The 13,443-nt window shown below is 41.9% G+C and overlaps 1 protein-coding gene across 1 annotated transcript in view; it reads left to right on the forward strand.

Annotated features, from left to right (window-relative positions):
* The first annotated feature begins 446 nt into the window (after window positions 1–446).
* Window positions 447–13,443, forward strand: part of THEMIS (thymocyte selection associated) — a 70,795-nt gene continuing 57,798 nt past the window's right edge. The window contains exon 1 of the mRNA XM_058021148.1: window positions 447–537. Within this exon, the coding sequence (XP_057877131.1) occupies window positions 447–537 (91 nt within the window). The remainder of the gene's footprint in view (window positions 538–13,443) is intronic.

The raw sequence follows: 13,443 nt of genomic DNA on the forward strand, positions 1-13,443 counted from the left end.
AAAAAAACCCCAAAAAACAACAAAAAACACCACCCCACCCAGATATGTGGGTTTTTTACCCTCTCTAGGCAGGGCTGATGTTCAGTGTCTTCTTTTCACTGGGTCAATAACTATCACTGATGAAATTTTGTACCAGATCTCCCTTTCCCCTCTGGAGCCCAGTACCCACAGCAACCTCCCATGTCTCCCAGCCTGGCACACACCTTTGGTGGATGTGGGTGCCAGAACCAGCTGATGGGACCACCAGCTGCCTCACTCTGCTCCAGCTGCACCTATGGGAGGAGGCAGCCACAGAGGGAAGGAAGCAGAAGTTCCTCCCCATGCCACTCCTCCCCTCTGCTGTGGAGCTTCCGAGCACAGCATGCACCAGGCTGAGAGTGTTGCTGCCTTGAGAGCTTCTCTCTGGTATTTACGTGCCAAACCCACATGCTGCAGTGCTGCGGACCATGGCCTCTACCCTGCAGAAGTTCATTCATTCTCTGGACCTCAGAGCCCTTCCCAGGGTCCTCCAAATCCAGTCAGGCATCTATTGTCAAGGTGAGCATCAAATGTTTTCTGGCAGGGCTTTGCAAGCCTGTATTTGACATCAGGTCCCTCTTCAGACTGGAGTGTAGAATGGGGGGAGGCATAGGAAGGATGCTCATGGAGTTGTCTCCTAGAAGTTTCCCACAGCTGAGTGTTTTATCAAAGGCTTTGGAAATGCCTTTGGTGCAGCGTGCACTTGGTCTTCTCACTGGCAGTGAAAAAGAAACTAGTTAGTCCTTATCATATCCTGGAAAGAGTACTGGAATAAGACATGAATTTGCTTTGCACTAACACAGAGCTATCAATCCAGCAACTGCAAATCACCCCACAGACGTTAATTTATTTAACTCCTCTTGGACTTCTGGGTCTGCCATGGAGAAGTCTCTTCTGACTCAGAAATAAAGAACCAGGGAGTCTGGAAATTGACCATGAAGGACCATAAGATTTTCCTGAAATTCTGTCCTGTATTTGGGGGGCACTTCAAATGTGCAACCATGCAAAGGAGTTGGTATGATCTGGACAGGAGAAACACAGGGGTAATATTTTACTGGGTTTTCCTGCTGCAGATCTATTGTTATGATGTTTTTAGTGCTCTGCTTGTGCACAAAGCACACTCGAAAGGTTGTGTCGAAGAGACTCACTTTAGTGGGAAAAATCTGCTCTTGGTTTGGGCATGGACTTTGTTCAATGACAGTGAAGATGTCATGTCAAGCCCATGTATCAGTCTAGAAAAAGTTGCTTCCATGCCACTGACAGGGAAAAACTCAGGTTCAACTAATAAAACAGAGAGGTTTTAATGAAATGAACTGAAGTCTGCTTCAGCTTCAGCCAAACACCCGCTATGGGATCCACAACATCTATCTTAACATCAATCTAAGTATTTCCATGCTGCACCACAGAAGGAGAGAGGAGGTGGCCAGAGTCTGATTGGCAATCAGCAGCTGTGGCCAGAGTGGGTGATTTTTCCCTCCATGACAACAGCCTCTTTGGGCAGAAAGGAAATGGGAAAGGGCATACTGAATTTGTGATGGTAGAGTACTGTCCATGTGCTCCTGATTGCTCATGCTGGCTGCCCTGGAAACTACCTATGAATAATACTGATACATAGAAAAAGTGTTCTGGGAAATAAACTTAGCTAAAATAACAAGAAACTTTTGAAAATACCGTTATTCTGAACTTTGCTATGTGGCCTGTTCAAGTTTTATCTTTTAAACTATACATATATATATATACATGTATATATACAAAATGGTATGGTAAAATGATGGTAGCCCAGCTGTCTGTAGGTTTCTGAGTTCATGCAATCTGCGTCCTAATGCTCATGAATGGTAAAACTTATACCAGTACATTTTTGTAGCCAGAGTATTAAAGTTGGTGATTCTCTATGCAGTCTAAGCCCTTTAATTTTCCTGAGGAGAAAAACACTGGTGAGTAAGCACACAGACCACTCTGCAGCAATTCCTCACATGTGAAAGAAAAAGTCTATTAGCTGTTGATTAGCCTTGGGAGGAGGTGGTATGGGCTCTTGAGAATATTAGCACTAAAAAGTGACAGCCCTCGTACTGCTCCAGTGCCTTTTTGGCCTTCAGCAGCACTACCTCTTCCTGTCCTCTGCTCCTGGTGGCTTCTCAGCTGTTCTCATACGTGTCCCCCCAGCGCAGCAGCTGCAGCACCGACAGCCATGCATGAGTCTCTTGTTTATACAACAGGCAAGACTGATCTATTCTGCTTGGCTCCTTGCCCTCACAGCCATCATCTCCCAAAAAAATACTTGCAAGTACCTAGGAACACTGGTGTCCTGTAGTAGGCTTCTGTGTGTTCCTCTTCTTCCCTGTTTCAGAGGAAGATTGAGATGCTCAGGACACTTGGTGCCTGATAGGTTTGCAGGATCTAGGGCTACAAAAGGTCTTCTCAGGCCAGGCCCTCGCTCCCTTTCTCTCCCTTCTTCCCTGAGCTCTCTGTCTGTGTCAGATCTTTCCTGAATATTTTCCTTCCTTCTGCACCTGGCAGTAGGGGTGAACACATTGTTCTGTGATTGCATTATGATTTATGTCACATTTTCTGTTGAAAGACTAGTACTTCAAAGAGAGTCTGGAGTAACTCCTGTTATATTGCTAAACAGGAGAACGGGCCACTTTGAGCACTTCAAGTTTCCATTAGGACAACCACTCTTTAGTCCTTCCTCAGGCAGATCCCTCTGCCCCTGCACCGACCTTTTTGATCACTCTGACCCCATGCAGTCCACCAGCAATCACAGTGTGGGTAATGGCAGGTCTGTTGGCAGGGAACATGGGTTTATTGCTCTGGCTGCTGGGACCAAATCTGAGCATTTGTGCACTGATTGTAATAGCTCCCAAATGGCTACACAGGCAGCCCACTCAGGTAAGTGCTTTTGTGGAAGGGGACTTCATAGGAATCTGTAACCATTCTCAGCACAACCTGCAGATAGTAAGGGAGAAGATCAATTATTAAAGCATTACATGTGATCGTTTGAAACTGATCAATCACCAGGGGTACTTAATTTTCCTGTGTAAGAATTCTAAATAGGAAGAATTTTTATATATGTAAATATTAATGTATATTTCCCCCTTCAGAACCCCCCTCAAAAAGGGCAAGTTTTCTTAACATAGCATAGGCAGGTACACAGAATGGCTAATGGGGTAAACACTGGTCTATTACATCCATTAGAGCTGTCACCTCAAAGCTGTAGCAGCCAACCAAAGAAGGCTACAGCAAGATACTTGATAATAAGACAACACGGTGTAATTGATTCACTGCTCTTCTCTGGTGCTCTGTGTGCTGTAGGGATGAAACTCTCCATTTACTCAATTGGAAGTAGCATTTTCCACACACTGCACTTAGGTCTAATGATTTTATAAATATAGGACTTGCAAACTAGCCTTACAGCTCCTGACAGATTTTCAGTACCTCTGGAAGCATAAGGAAAGTTTAATGCTCTGTGAGGATGAATGTTTTCCATGTGGTGAGGTATTTTTATTAGAAGCTGCAAAGTCAAGCTCCAGGGAGAGAGTGGGAATTTACTTGCCTTTGGCAAGGTAACATCTCTGAAAGGATCCATTCTGCTTTTTTATACATATTACACCAAATACAATCTAGGTCTCTCCTTTCAGACCCAAGCCTGCCTGCTACTGTTCCCAGTGGAGAGCAAGTAGAAAACATATGCTGTGTGCACTCATTCTACCATTAGTCTCTCTGCTGGCCTATAAAAAAATTATGTTTCTGCTGATACTACTGGAATGTGATGTATTTAACTGTAGTTCCCCAAACTGCAAATGGACACAACTTTATAGACCCTGCTTCCACATGGAATACTTTCAGCTAGAAAAGCTCTGGGCAATTGAACTTTTGCTGTTGGTAGTGAATACTATGTTTTCGACACCTTTCTCAGGAAGTTCTGTTGCTGTTTAGCTCTCTGTTCTGGGCACGAAGAAGAGGAAAGCATTTTCCTTGAATGATATCAGTGATTTGAATGCCACACTTGCACTTTGGGGCTGGCTAAAGCCTTACCAGTTTGCCTCTAGGCAGAATAGTCAAGGTTGGAGACTCTTGTTCACACTTCCATGTTTCTATTCTGCTTTGGCTCCAGCTGTGTGGGGCTGCATAGTCAGAGACCTAACCTGCAGCCATCACCTACTCCTGTCTGCCACTTTGCAGAGTCAGAAATGTGGGGTGTTGGTAAGAGCCCTGAGTTCTTCCAAAATGCTTTTCATCATCATCAAAAGTCCATCCAGAAGCAGAGAAATTATCATCATCCCTGGTTTGAAAACAGAAACACAGATGAAAGGAGATGGTAGTTCTGCAAATGCCAGGGATGCCTGTCAGGGCAGTTGATCTGGACTCTGCAGTTGTAATGTCCTTACTACAGAAACTGGACTGCACTGTTGAATCTCTGAAGGGAATAGGAAGGATGATTATAAAATGAAAGCAAGTCTGCCAGATACAGATAACTTGGTAATCAGCACTGATTAGAAAGGAACTACGGTGCAGACTGAAGTACATGATAACAGCTCATTAAAATAGGTTTTTAAAAAATTAAATTGCTGAAACTCCATTGGGAACTGATTTGATTGATCAAATATCTTTCTTTGAACATTTTAGTAAATATTGATACTTAGTGAGGTAAGTACTGTCTGACCACTGATTTTTACAGATAGCATGCAAGTGTAGGCTTTCATTTTTATGTTGCAAAAATTCTGTCTATTTTAATACTAATATAATTATTTTATGGGTAGTTGAATTTAATATTTTGCAGGCTTAATTTAACCAGTGGCAAAACAGTAAAAAGTGCCAATTTTAATTGTGAAAAATGAAGAACCTCTCAAGGCACCTCTTCTGTTGATGTTTGTTGTCATTAGCCTACCCACAGTCTTCTCGTTCTTGCCCCACCTAAACACATGCATCATTAATGGTATTCCCCCATTTCTTCAGGGGTTGAAACTTGGCAGAGCGTGGGGAGAGTTTGTAGCTCTGCTCTGCAGTTCAGTTATTTGAAAACAGCAATTGTGTTGTGTAAACTGCAGTTCCAGGACATACCCTCTTTTACAACAGGCCTGTGAAACACATCAGGAAACTCTGAGCTCCTTCTCTGAGGAGAAGGGGACTCTAAGCCAGCAGCCTCCATCTCTGCAGCCTGGGTATGCAGGGAGGCAGTGTGCTGTAGCTGTGGTACTCCAGTCTCTGGGATTCAGGAAAGTGCTAGATCTGTGCAGGGAGGACATACTGGGAAGAGGCAACTGTGGGGTCACAAGTATATCCTTGGTTAATGTCCTTCCAGACTTAAGGGATCTAAAGATTCTTAGAATTGGCAGGTTGGGATTCCTCCTCTGGGCAGATGTTTGGTGCTCTCTGACAGCTGCACCAAACATGTGAGGATTGCTGAGAGACAATGCCAAACAAAACCCTTGGGTGAATAGCTCCATTTCAAAACTCATTTTGGTCAACTCTAAACAACATGACTCATGGTTCCTCTTGCTGGCTGCATATCCACATTCGCTCGCTGTCTCTGCAGTTTTGGTTTCACTCTCTCTGCTTCTGTGACTGGAAAATGGCATCTTTCCAGCAGGCATTTCTGCAAGCATTTCAGGGAAGTGATGGGCTCTGCTGATCATCAACAGAGTTCGAAACAGTTGTTAACCCTGTTATTGTAGCTAGGCAAGCTGAATGCAAAAGGAATCCTTATCTATCCAAACTCAGCTGCCCTGAGTCCTTATTTAGACAAGAAATGTCTCTCAACACTAACAGTTCAAAAATTATCACGTAGGGTACAACTGTTTTACTGTTTCTAAGCCAACCTAGAGAGAACAAATCCTTCTCCCTTGTCAAGTATGATAAGTCAATGAGTTGATGAAGGCTAGGATATGCAGTCTATAATATGTATGGATAAAACAAGCAAACTGCCTCTTCATCCTGGATGGCACAGGATTAATAAAACTATTTTTCTTACAAAAAGCAACAAATAATTTAAACAAAGGCTGAACATAAGACAGCTTTGATGAAGATAATTAGGGCTGTATTTCTTAGAGGTGAAATATCATTAAAAGTTATTATCATTCTCCTCATTACTGGGTGGATTCTCACTGGAGTGCATGCCAAGGGAGAACTGCTTGTGAAATTGGTGAAACTTGTGGTACCGTGCTTTCACTTAGTAATTTGTGTCTTTTTTTTTTTTTAAGATAGAGAAGATTTTTTAAAGATAGATAAACATATCAGAAAGTGCAAGGGTGGTTTCCTGTAAATACAGTTGTTTCTGTTCTTCTTGATTGATCAAGTAGGAGCAAGAGCCTTAAGTACAGCCAGAGTAGTTTGGATTCTTTTTTGTGGTCATTAGTTGGAGCATATTGGTAAATTTTCTCTATTAATACAAACCACTGAAACTCTCCTGCCCTTGTTCAAGCTGCTTCAAATGCCTGTTTTATTCTAAACAAGAAAGAAAGAAAGTGTTCTTCAGTGGATGTGAGAACAAACCCTGACTTTTTTGGGTCAAATATTGCTCATTTTATTCATACTGCTGCCCTCAATGGAATGACTCATCCAGACACAGTGAGAAAAATCTGACCCTGGGTAGCTGGCACTCTACCAGGTGAAGCTGATTTGAGGATCTCCTCTGAGGAGATTTTCTCTCTGTGGCATTCAGTTTTGGGCCTCCCCGTGGATGGCACAGAAGGTAGGAAGAATACCCAAATTGCCTGGCTTGTCTCAATGCAGGGGTCAACTCCTTTTCGTGTCTTGCTGAAGCTCCCTCAATGTGTTGGTGTCCTATAGCAGAGAGCTCCCCAGTTGCCATTGCACTCGGGCTCCAGGAATGTGAGGAGGAGGAGGAGGTCTGCGCAGGAGGAGCCCTGTTTCCCTTCCCACAAACCCGTAAAAAACCTGTACAAGTACTAAGATAGTTTTCATAAACTCAGGCTCTGGAAAGAAGAAGGGAAGAAGGGACAGCCATGTCAAATTGCATAGGAGGGAAGATCCTGGGGTAAACATCCCATCATTCACAAGCCCATGACCACACGATGTTTCTGAGCTACAGGTCTTTTGTGATAAAACTTTTTCTTCAAGTACCTGGTGATGTGTTCATGAAGGAACATGGCATTTGTCCAGCTCCACTGTTTCTGGTTAGGTCCCTTGGACACACAGAAGTGGCACAAGGACCATCATGCTCTGATATAAGTAGGGGAAAAATGCTTAAACATGTTTCCAGTTCTGGACTGCACCTGTGAAGTGCTCAACACTCTGATCTGATCCTGCAACTCAGTTTGAGCAGCCTTCCTAAACCTCATCCAAAAAAAGGTAGTTTTCTGTTGAACATATATGTGAATAAACATATTAAATTCAAATTAATTAATGCTGTAAAGAAAATGAATAAATCTAAATAAATCCTGACCAGCTATAACAGTGACTAATGCTGTTCAAAATCAGGTTTGGGCATTGTCTTCAGTGCTGTAGTAATTCTGACTCATTTGGGTAAACCCAAATAAAAGGTCAAATTGGGAGCTGTGGTTTTACTTGCTCTTTACATTATAGTGGGTGCTGCATGCATAAAGCTCTGCTGCCACATGCAGTATGTGAGCCTCTAGATAGATGAGAATCAGAAGAATGCATTTAAAAAAAAATGTGGCCATAAACTTATCAGGAAAGTAATAAATCAGAAACCTCAGAAGTAATTTCTTTTTAAAGTCCATTATGATTGAAATGGCTTAAAGCACTTGACATTTAAAGTTTGACTTTATATGGCAAAAGATAAATCTTAATGGCTTTTGTTTTTTGATGGTTTCGTGCAGGCAAAAATCAGACCCTTCACAGCCTAAGTAGATATGATCTAGGTAAAATGCATCTTTGCATAGTCTCTTTTGGAAGATTTGTGTCCCAAACTGATCTAACCTGAAGATTTTTGTTGCTTAGGACATGGTAAAGAGAGAAGAGGTTTTGAAAGCCCAATAAGTTGCTCTGTCATTTGACAAAGGATCTTCCACTCAAATTCACACTACCTTCATGACCACTGTTATCCTTGGGCATCTGGAGCACTGTGTGGGCACTGGGGAGCTGGGCTCACCTGCTCTCAGTGAGGGCACCTTCTGGGGTTAGGAAGGGAGGGCTGGATAAAAGCCATTACGGCGTTTTATCCTGCTTGCAGCCACTCTCACGGCCTGGGGATAGAGAGAGAAGCTGGGGTATGCTTCCTTCTTTGTCTGTCATTGTGCATGATTTCCAGCCTCTTCCCTACAAGGCATTGGATTATTTGAGTTTAGTGGGGGAAATTCAACAGACAGCTGAGCACCTTTTGTGCTCAGGAGATATTTGACTGGAATAAAAAACTACCTAATGTCTCCCCATCAGAAATTGTTTGCTTTTCCTTCTGCTTAATCAGAGTATAAAATGATTTAAATGATTAAGCAAAACTCTCCTCCTTAAAACTTTAAAATAGATCTCTTTTCTTGCCAAAGAGCATAAACTCTGAACAATTGGCCAGCCCTCAAATAATGCCCATAAAGAATGATACCTTTTTTTATCGACACTAATTATAGATCCATTATGCCCTTCATATTACTTTGAGAGCCTGCAGGAGCCTTAATAAAACTGTGATTTCAGCTGAGCTATGTTGTAGGGGAGAATGGGCTATTGTAATTCTGGCTGAATGGCTGCACCAGGGCATGGAGCCTTTAGAACCTTTTCACCAGCCCCTGAAACAGAGTCATGTCTGATAGTGAAGACAGCACCCATATGGGCAGCTGATGACAACTTAATAGTGGAGAAAAGAGCACTGGGAAAAGGACATTGGGACAATGTTCTACTCTTTCAGGAGATGTAGGGGGATCTTTCATCTCCCCACTAAGCAGCCAGGCTCCTGGTTCTTTGGATCTCCTTTCAAAGACTGCTCAGCCTGCCAGCTGCAATGAATTCCGTGAGTGTTACTGAGACATGAAAGAGAAAATATTTTCCTTCAAAGATTCAAACTCATGGGACTAGGCAGTCAATGCCTAGTGTTTGGCCTCCAAAGTGGTTTTGTTGGGAAAAAAGCTTGGTCTTTGTTTGAAAAAAAAGAAAAAAATAAAAAAACAAAAGAGGGGGATACTTGGAAGAGCTTAGCAGCACCCTGTGTCAGACAGGCTGTGAGACTGGGAGTCAGCCAGCCTGGGCTTGGGCTTCACCGCTGCTGAATAACCCTCTGTGCCACCTTAGTCAAGTCTTTTGTGTCGTCTGCACCACTCTCCCTGGCCCTTCATGCTGAACTGCCCGGGGTGTTTGGCAGAAAGGAGCTCCATCCCAGTGATGTATCGCTGCTGTTTACTCCGGCCCTGACTGGGAGCCGCTTCCATCAGCATCAGTGAGGCGTTCGCTCCGAGAGCAGTCACCAACAGAGCTCCAAGCTGCTGGGAAGAAAAAGGGACATATTACTGAGATATTTTATTGTTTCACCTTGCATTATAAAATATTTATCTCAGTGGTACTGTCAGATGCTCTGACATTAAGAATGATATCCTCCATCTCAGGCATTCACTGTATTTATATTTTATATTGCTGTTTTTAATACAAAAGTGTTCCTCTTGTACCTATAATGAGGAATAAATCAAATAAAGAGCTTATGTTAGGGAGGATGGTGGTGTGGCTGCTTAACATTTTAGGAAAGATGGAGGGAAAAGATACTGAACTGATTGTGACACTTGCTTTGATCTGATCACAGTGGTTGATAACACAGATTGTCGAACTAGAGATGAGCTTATGAAAGGATATAAATGTGGTTTTTATTGAACAAAGTAGCATTTCAGAAAAGGTTCTTTCAAAGGCAACAAGCTCTTTAATTATGGCCTTCAGGGGCATTGTTTGATCACTGTAAATAAGCTGCTTTATTCTAGGTTCTGCTAAAATGTTGGTTTGGGGGGGTTTTTGCATTATATTGCACACATCTTGCTCAAATCAAAACATTCTGTTCTCAAGGCCATTTGATTTGCATTTTCAAAGAGTTAGATTTTCTTTGTGACTTGAGTGGGAAAAACAAAGTTATTGTTGAGCAACAACAAATAAATGTTAAAAAGTGCATTTTAATTAAAATTTTATTTTTCAATATATTGTGTGAGGGCTCCATATTACACAGCTGAAGTAAAATCTCTCAGGGTCACATTGTCACAAAGTGGGAATTTTCAAAATGTTTTAAGATTAATTATCATGGTTTCTAAAGGAAAAAGTACTTTTATTATCCTTTTTGAAAGCTATGCGGTTTCCCTTTTACCAGCACAAATATTTGCTGCAAGTGCCTAGGTAACATTTTTCTTGTCTGAATGTAATCTTCATTGTGTTATTCCAGGCAAACTGCCAAGCAAGGGCTAAAATCAGGGCCAAAGCAACCTAGTTGCAGACAAATATGTAATTAAAATCAATACTGTATGTGCAAATGTACCCCCAAAAATGTGGCTGGCAGATTTTAATTTTTTTTTTCTAAATCCTAGTATTAATAAAAATGCGCCTTCTGCAATCATAGTCTCAGACAGTTAGCAATCACCCACCCATCTGGTAATACATGTTTTACTATTGATAATCTGTTGAAAGTTGGTCTCTGATATCTTAGATGGAAAATGTGGTGGCAACCTCCATCATTCCATTATTATACGATCTATCTATCCAACTTCTCTTCTACAAAAGAAAATTACTATCCTGTGGTCCTTACTGGTGGTATTGCAAAGCATTTTGTTTGCCAGTGGATTAAGCATCCATGTTAATTTCTTTGATGGTAGGACAATGACCTCCCTTGATTTTCATTTTCTTGGGGGGTTTTGTGGAATCACTCTGTGGCAGATATAGACTGAAATGGTCATTAAATATTCAATAACAGTTTTTAAAGAGCTTTAGCCCCTTAACTGCCTCATTTAGTAGATGAGGGAAAGGCTGTGGATGTTGCCTACTCAGATTTTGGGAAAACCTTTAGCACAGTCTCCCACAGCATTCTCTTGGGAAGTGGGCAGCCCACAGCTTGGACAAGTGTACTTGTCACTGGATATAAAACTGGCTGGATGGCCAAGCCCAGAGAGTGGTGGTGAAACAATGACAGGAAAGGCATTGAGGTTCTGGAGCTTGCCCAGCGAAGTAAAAAAGAGCTGTTGAAGGGGATTGAACAGAAATCCTATAAGGAGCAGCTGAGGGAGCTGTGGAATTTAAGCCGGGGAAAAAAAAGGCTGAGGAGATCTTATCACTCTCTAAAACTACCAAAAAGGAGGCTGTGGTGAGGTGAGGGTTATTCTCCTCCCCCAGGCAACCAGTGACATAACAAGGGAAAATGGCCTCAAGTTGTGCCAGGGGAGGCTCATCTCAAATATTGGGAAAAAAATGTTCACTGAAAGAGTGTACTGGAGAGAAGAACTGGAACAGGCTGCCCAGGGAAATGGTGGAGTCACTATACATGGAGTATTAAAAATGTGAGTATTAAAATACCTGGAGTACTAAAAAAGTGAGACATGGCACTTCATGATCAGTATTAGCAGCAGCCAGCCTCCTGATGGGAGCTGTAGCAATTTCCACAGAGGCAGCTGAGTTAGTCTGTGTTGAATTCCTAAGGGACTGAACAGTGCAAACAACTATGCACTATTTTTACAGTAAGAAAACCAGATTGTCCTTTTTATTTAGAGAGCAGCAGCTGTCTTGCTCTTCTGCTCAGTACCAGAAATGTTGAAAGCATGCTTAAACAGCACTGTTCTTCACCTGGCACTGGTTGATATTTGTGTGGCACTGTAATCCAGAATACCTCTGAGTTAGTCATCATCCTGGTGTGCAGCAGGAAGCCTTCTGGGTGAGTTTGGAATCTAAGCACAGCAGAGACCTTAAGCCTGTACAGGGTCCTCAGCAAGGGAAAACAGGGGATGTTGTCCCATCCAGCCTGTGAACAGCATCTTCCAGATGGTTTTTTAATTTATTTTTTCAATCAAGATGCATTCTCCAGAGGGTTAAAAAACCTACATCATCTTCAGGGAAACTGAGGATTTTCTGGTGTTCATCTCAATTGTTGAGAGCATTGCACAAGCAACCAATAGGTTTTTCTGGACACGTATTCACAAAAGAGCAGACTTACCCAGTTGCTCAGCATTACTCTCCATCATTCTCCTGTTGTTTTTGGTGCTCTGTTGAGGCTTTAGGTAGGTTTAGGCTAACACAAGAATAAATTATGCTCGTACTGGGCTCCCAGTGACTTCTCTTGAGGTCTAGGAGATAGTCAAGCACTTGTCATTTGCAGGTGCTGCAGCAGAGTTAATAAATAGATCACAGACTCAGTAAGAGATGCTTATCAGCCTAGGCTACATTCAGGACTGGAACTGTTCTTGAATGAAGACCAGAAAGATCAGTCAGCTAATTGTTGGGGTTTTTTGGTGTGACACTTGGGTGGAAAAAAGAAAAGTAAGCTGTTTTTGGTTTTTCTTTTCTCCCCACTATCCTCACCAGCTACAAGGAGAGCTGGAAAGAGTGTTGCTCTTCAAGGAAGGGAGTTCTGCCAGCAATAATGATATCTCAGTACTGGCCTTCTCAATTATTGATTGCAGCTATGTAGTCAGAGGTCAGGTTTTAAATATTTCTCATTGCCTGATACCATTCTTCTTACCTAGGTTAAAAAAAAAAAAAAGTAAAAAGGCAAAACTTTAAACTGAACAAGATATAACTAAGGGCTTAGAGCAATTGTGTGAAGGAATATCTCTCTTCTCAGAGGAGATAAAGCAAAGGGCAAAATTAACCCTGAGAACCCTTTGGGGAAGGGAAAAATGGAAATGAGAAAGAAAGTATTTTAAGTAGCTGAACAATACTGATAGGAGAGCAAATAAATACACTCACCAATACATTGGGAGTGGAAATGAGAACAATGTTTCTCATGACAAGGGAAATGAAATTTTGAGATGAGATTTCAGAAAGGGCATGCCCACATTGCTTCAGGACAGATCTTGGTTAGTTCTTGGGAGGAAATGCACAGAAGAACAGAAGCTAGTATTAAAGTCAACATTTCTGATGTTGTGTGTTCAATGCAATTCTATCTACAAATGGAACACTATGTGTTCACTGCATTGCCTTTATATACATAATTAATTAATCCCATGCCCCAAAGCTTCTGCTTATCTCCTGCAGAAACCAGGAAGAATTTTCCTTCTTCTTCATAACTTGACTTTTGAGTTTTTTGGCTTTGTTCTTCTCCCTGTGCATCTGCTTCTGAAACAGTAAAGGTTGACCACAACTAGAATGGAGAAGGGAGGACTGGTTTTGGTGAAACAAAATACAGTTCAAGGTTTTGCTGAAGAAGTGCTGAAACACTTGGCTGGATTGCTTTGTTCCTTTTCTGAGAGTTCTGAACATGACAGAAAAGGAATTTTTTGCTGCCAGGTCTGAATCAATATGCTAATTTCAACATGGGACAGGGATTGCCATTGGTAATTT

Source organism: Melospiza georgiana, chromosome 3 (genome assembly GCF_028018845.1).
Source record: "Melospiza georgiana isolate bMelGeo1 chromosome 3, bMelGeo1.pri, whole genome shotgun sequence".
Taxonomy (NCBI): Eukaryota; Metazoa; Chordata; class Aves; order Passeriformes; family Passerellidae; genus Melospiza; species Melospiza georgiana.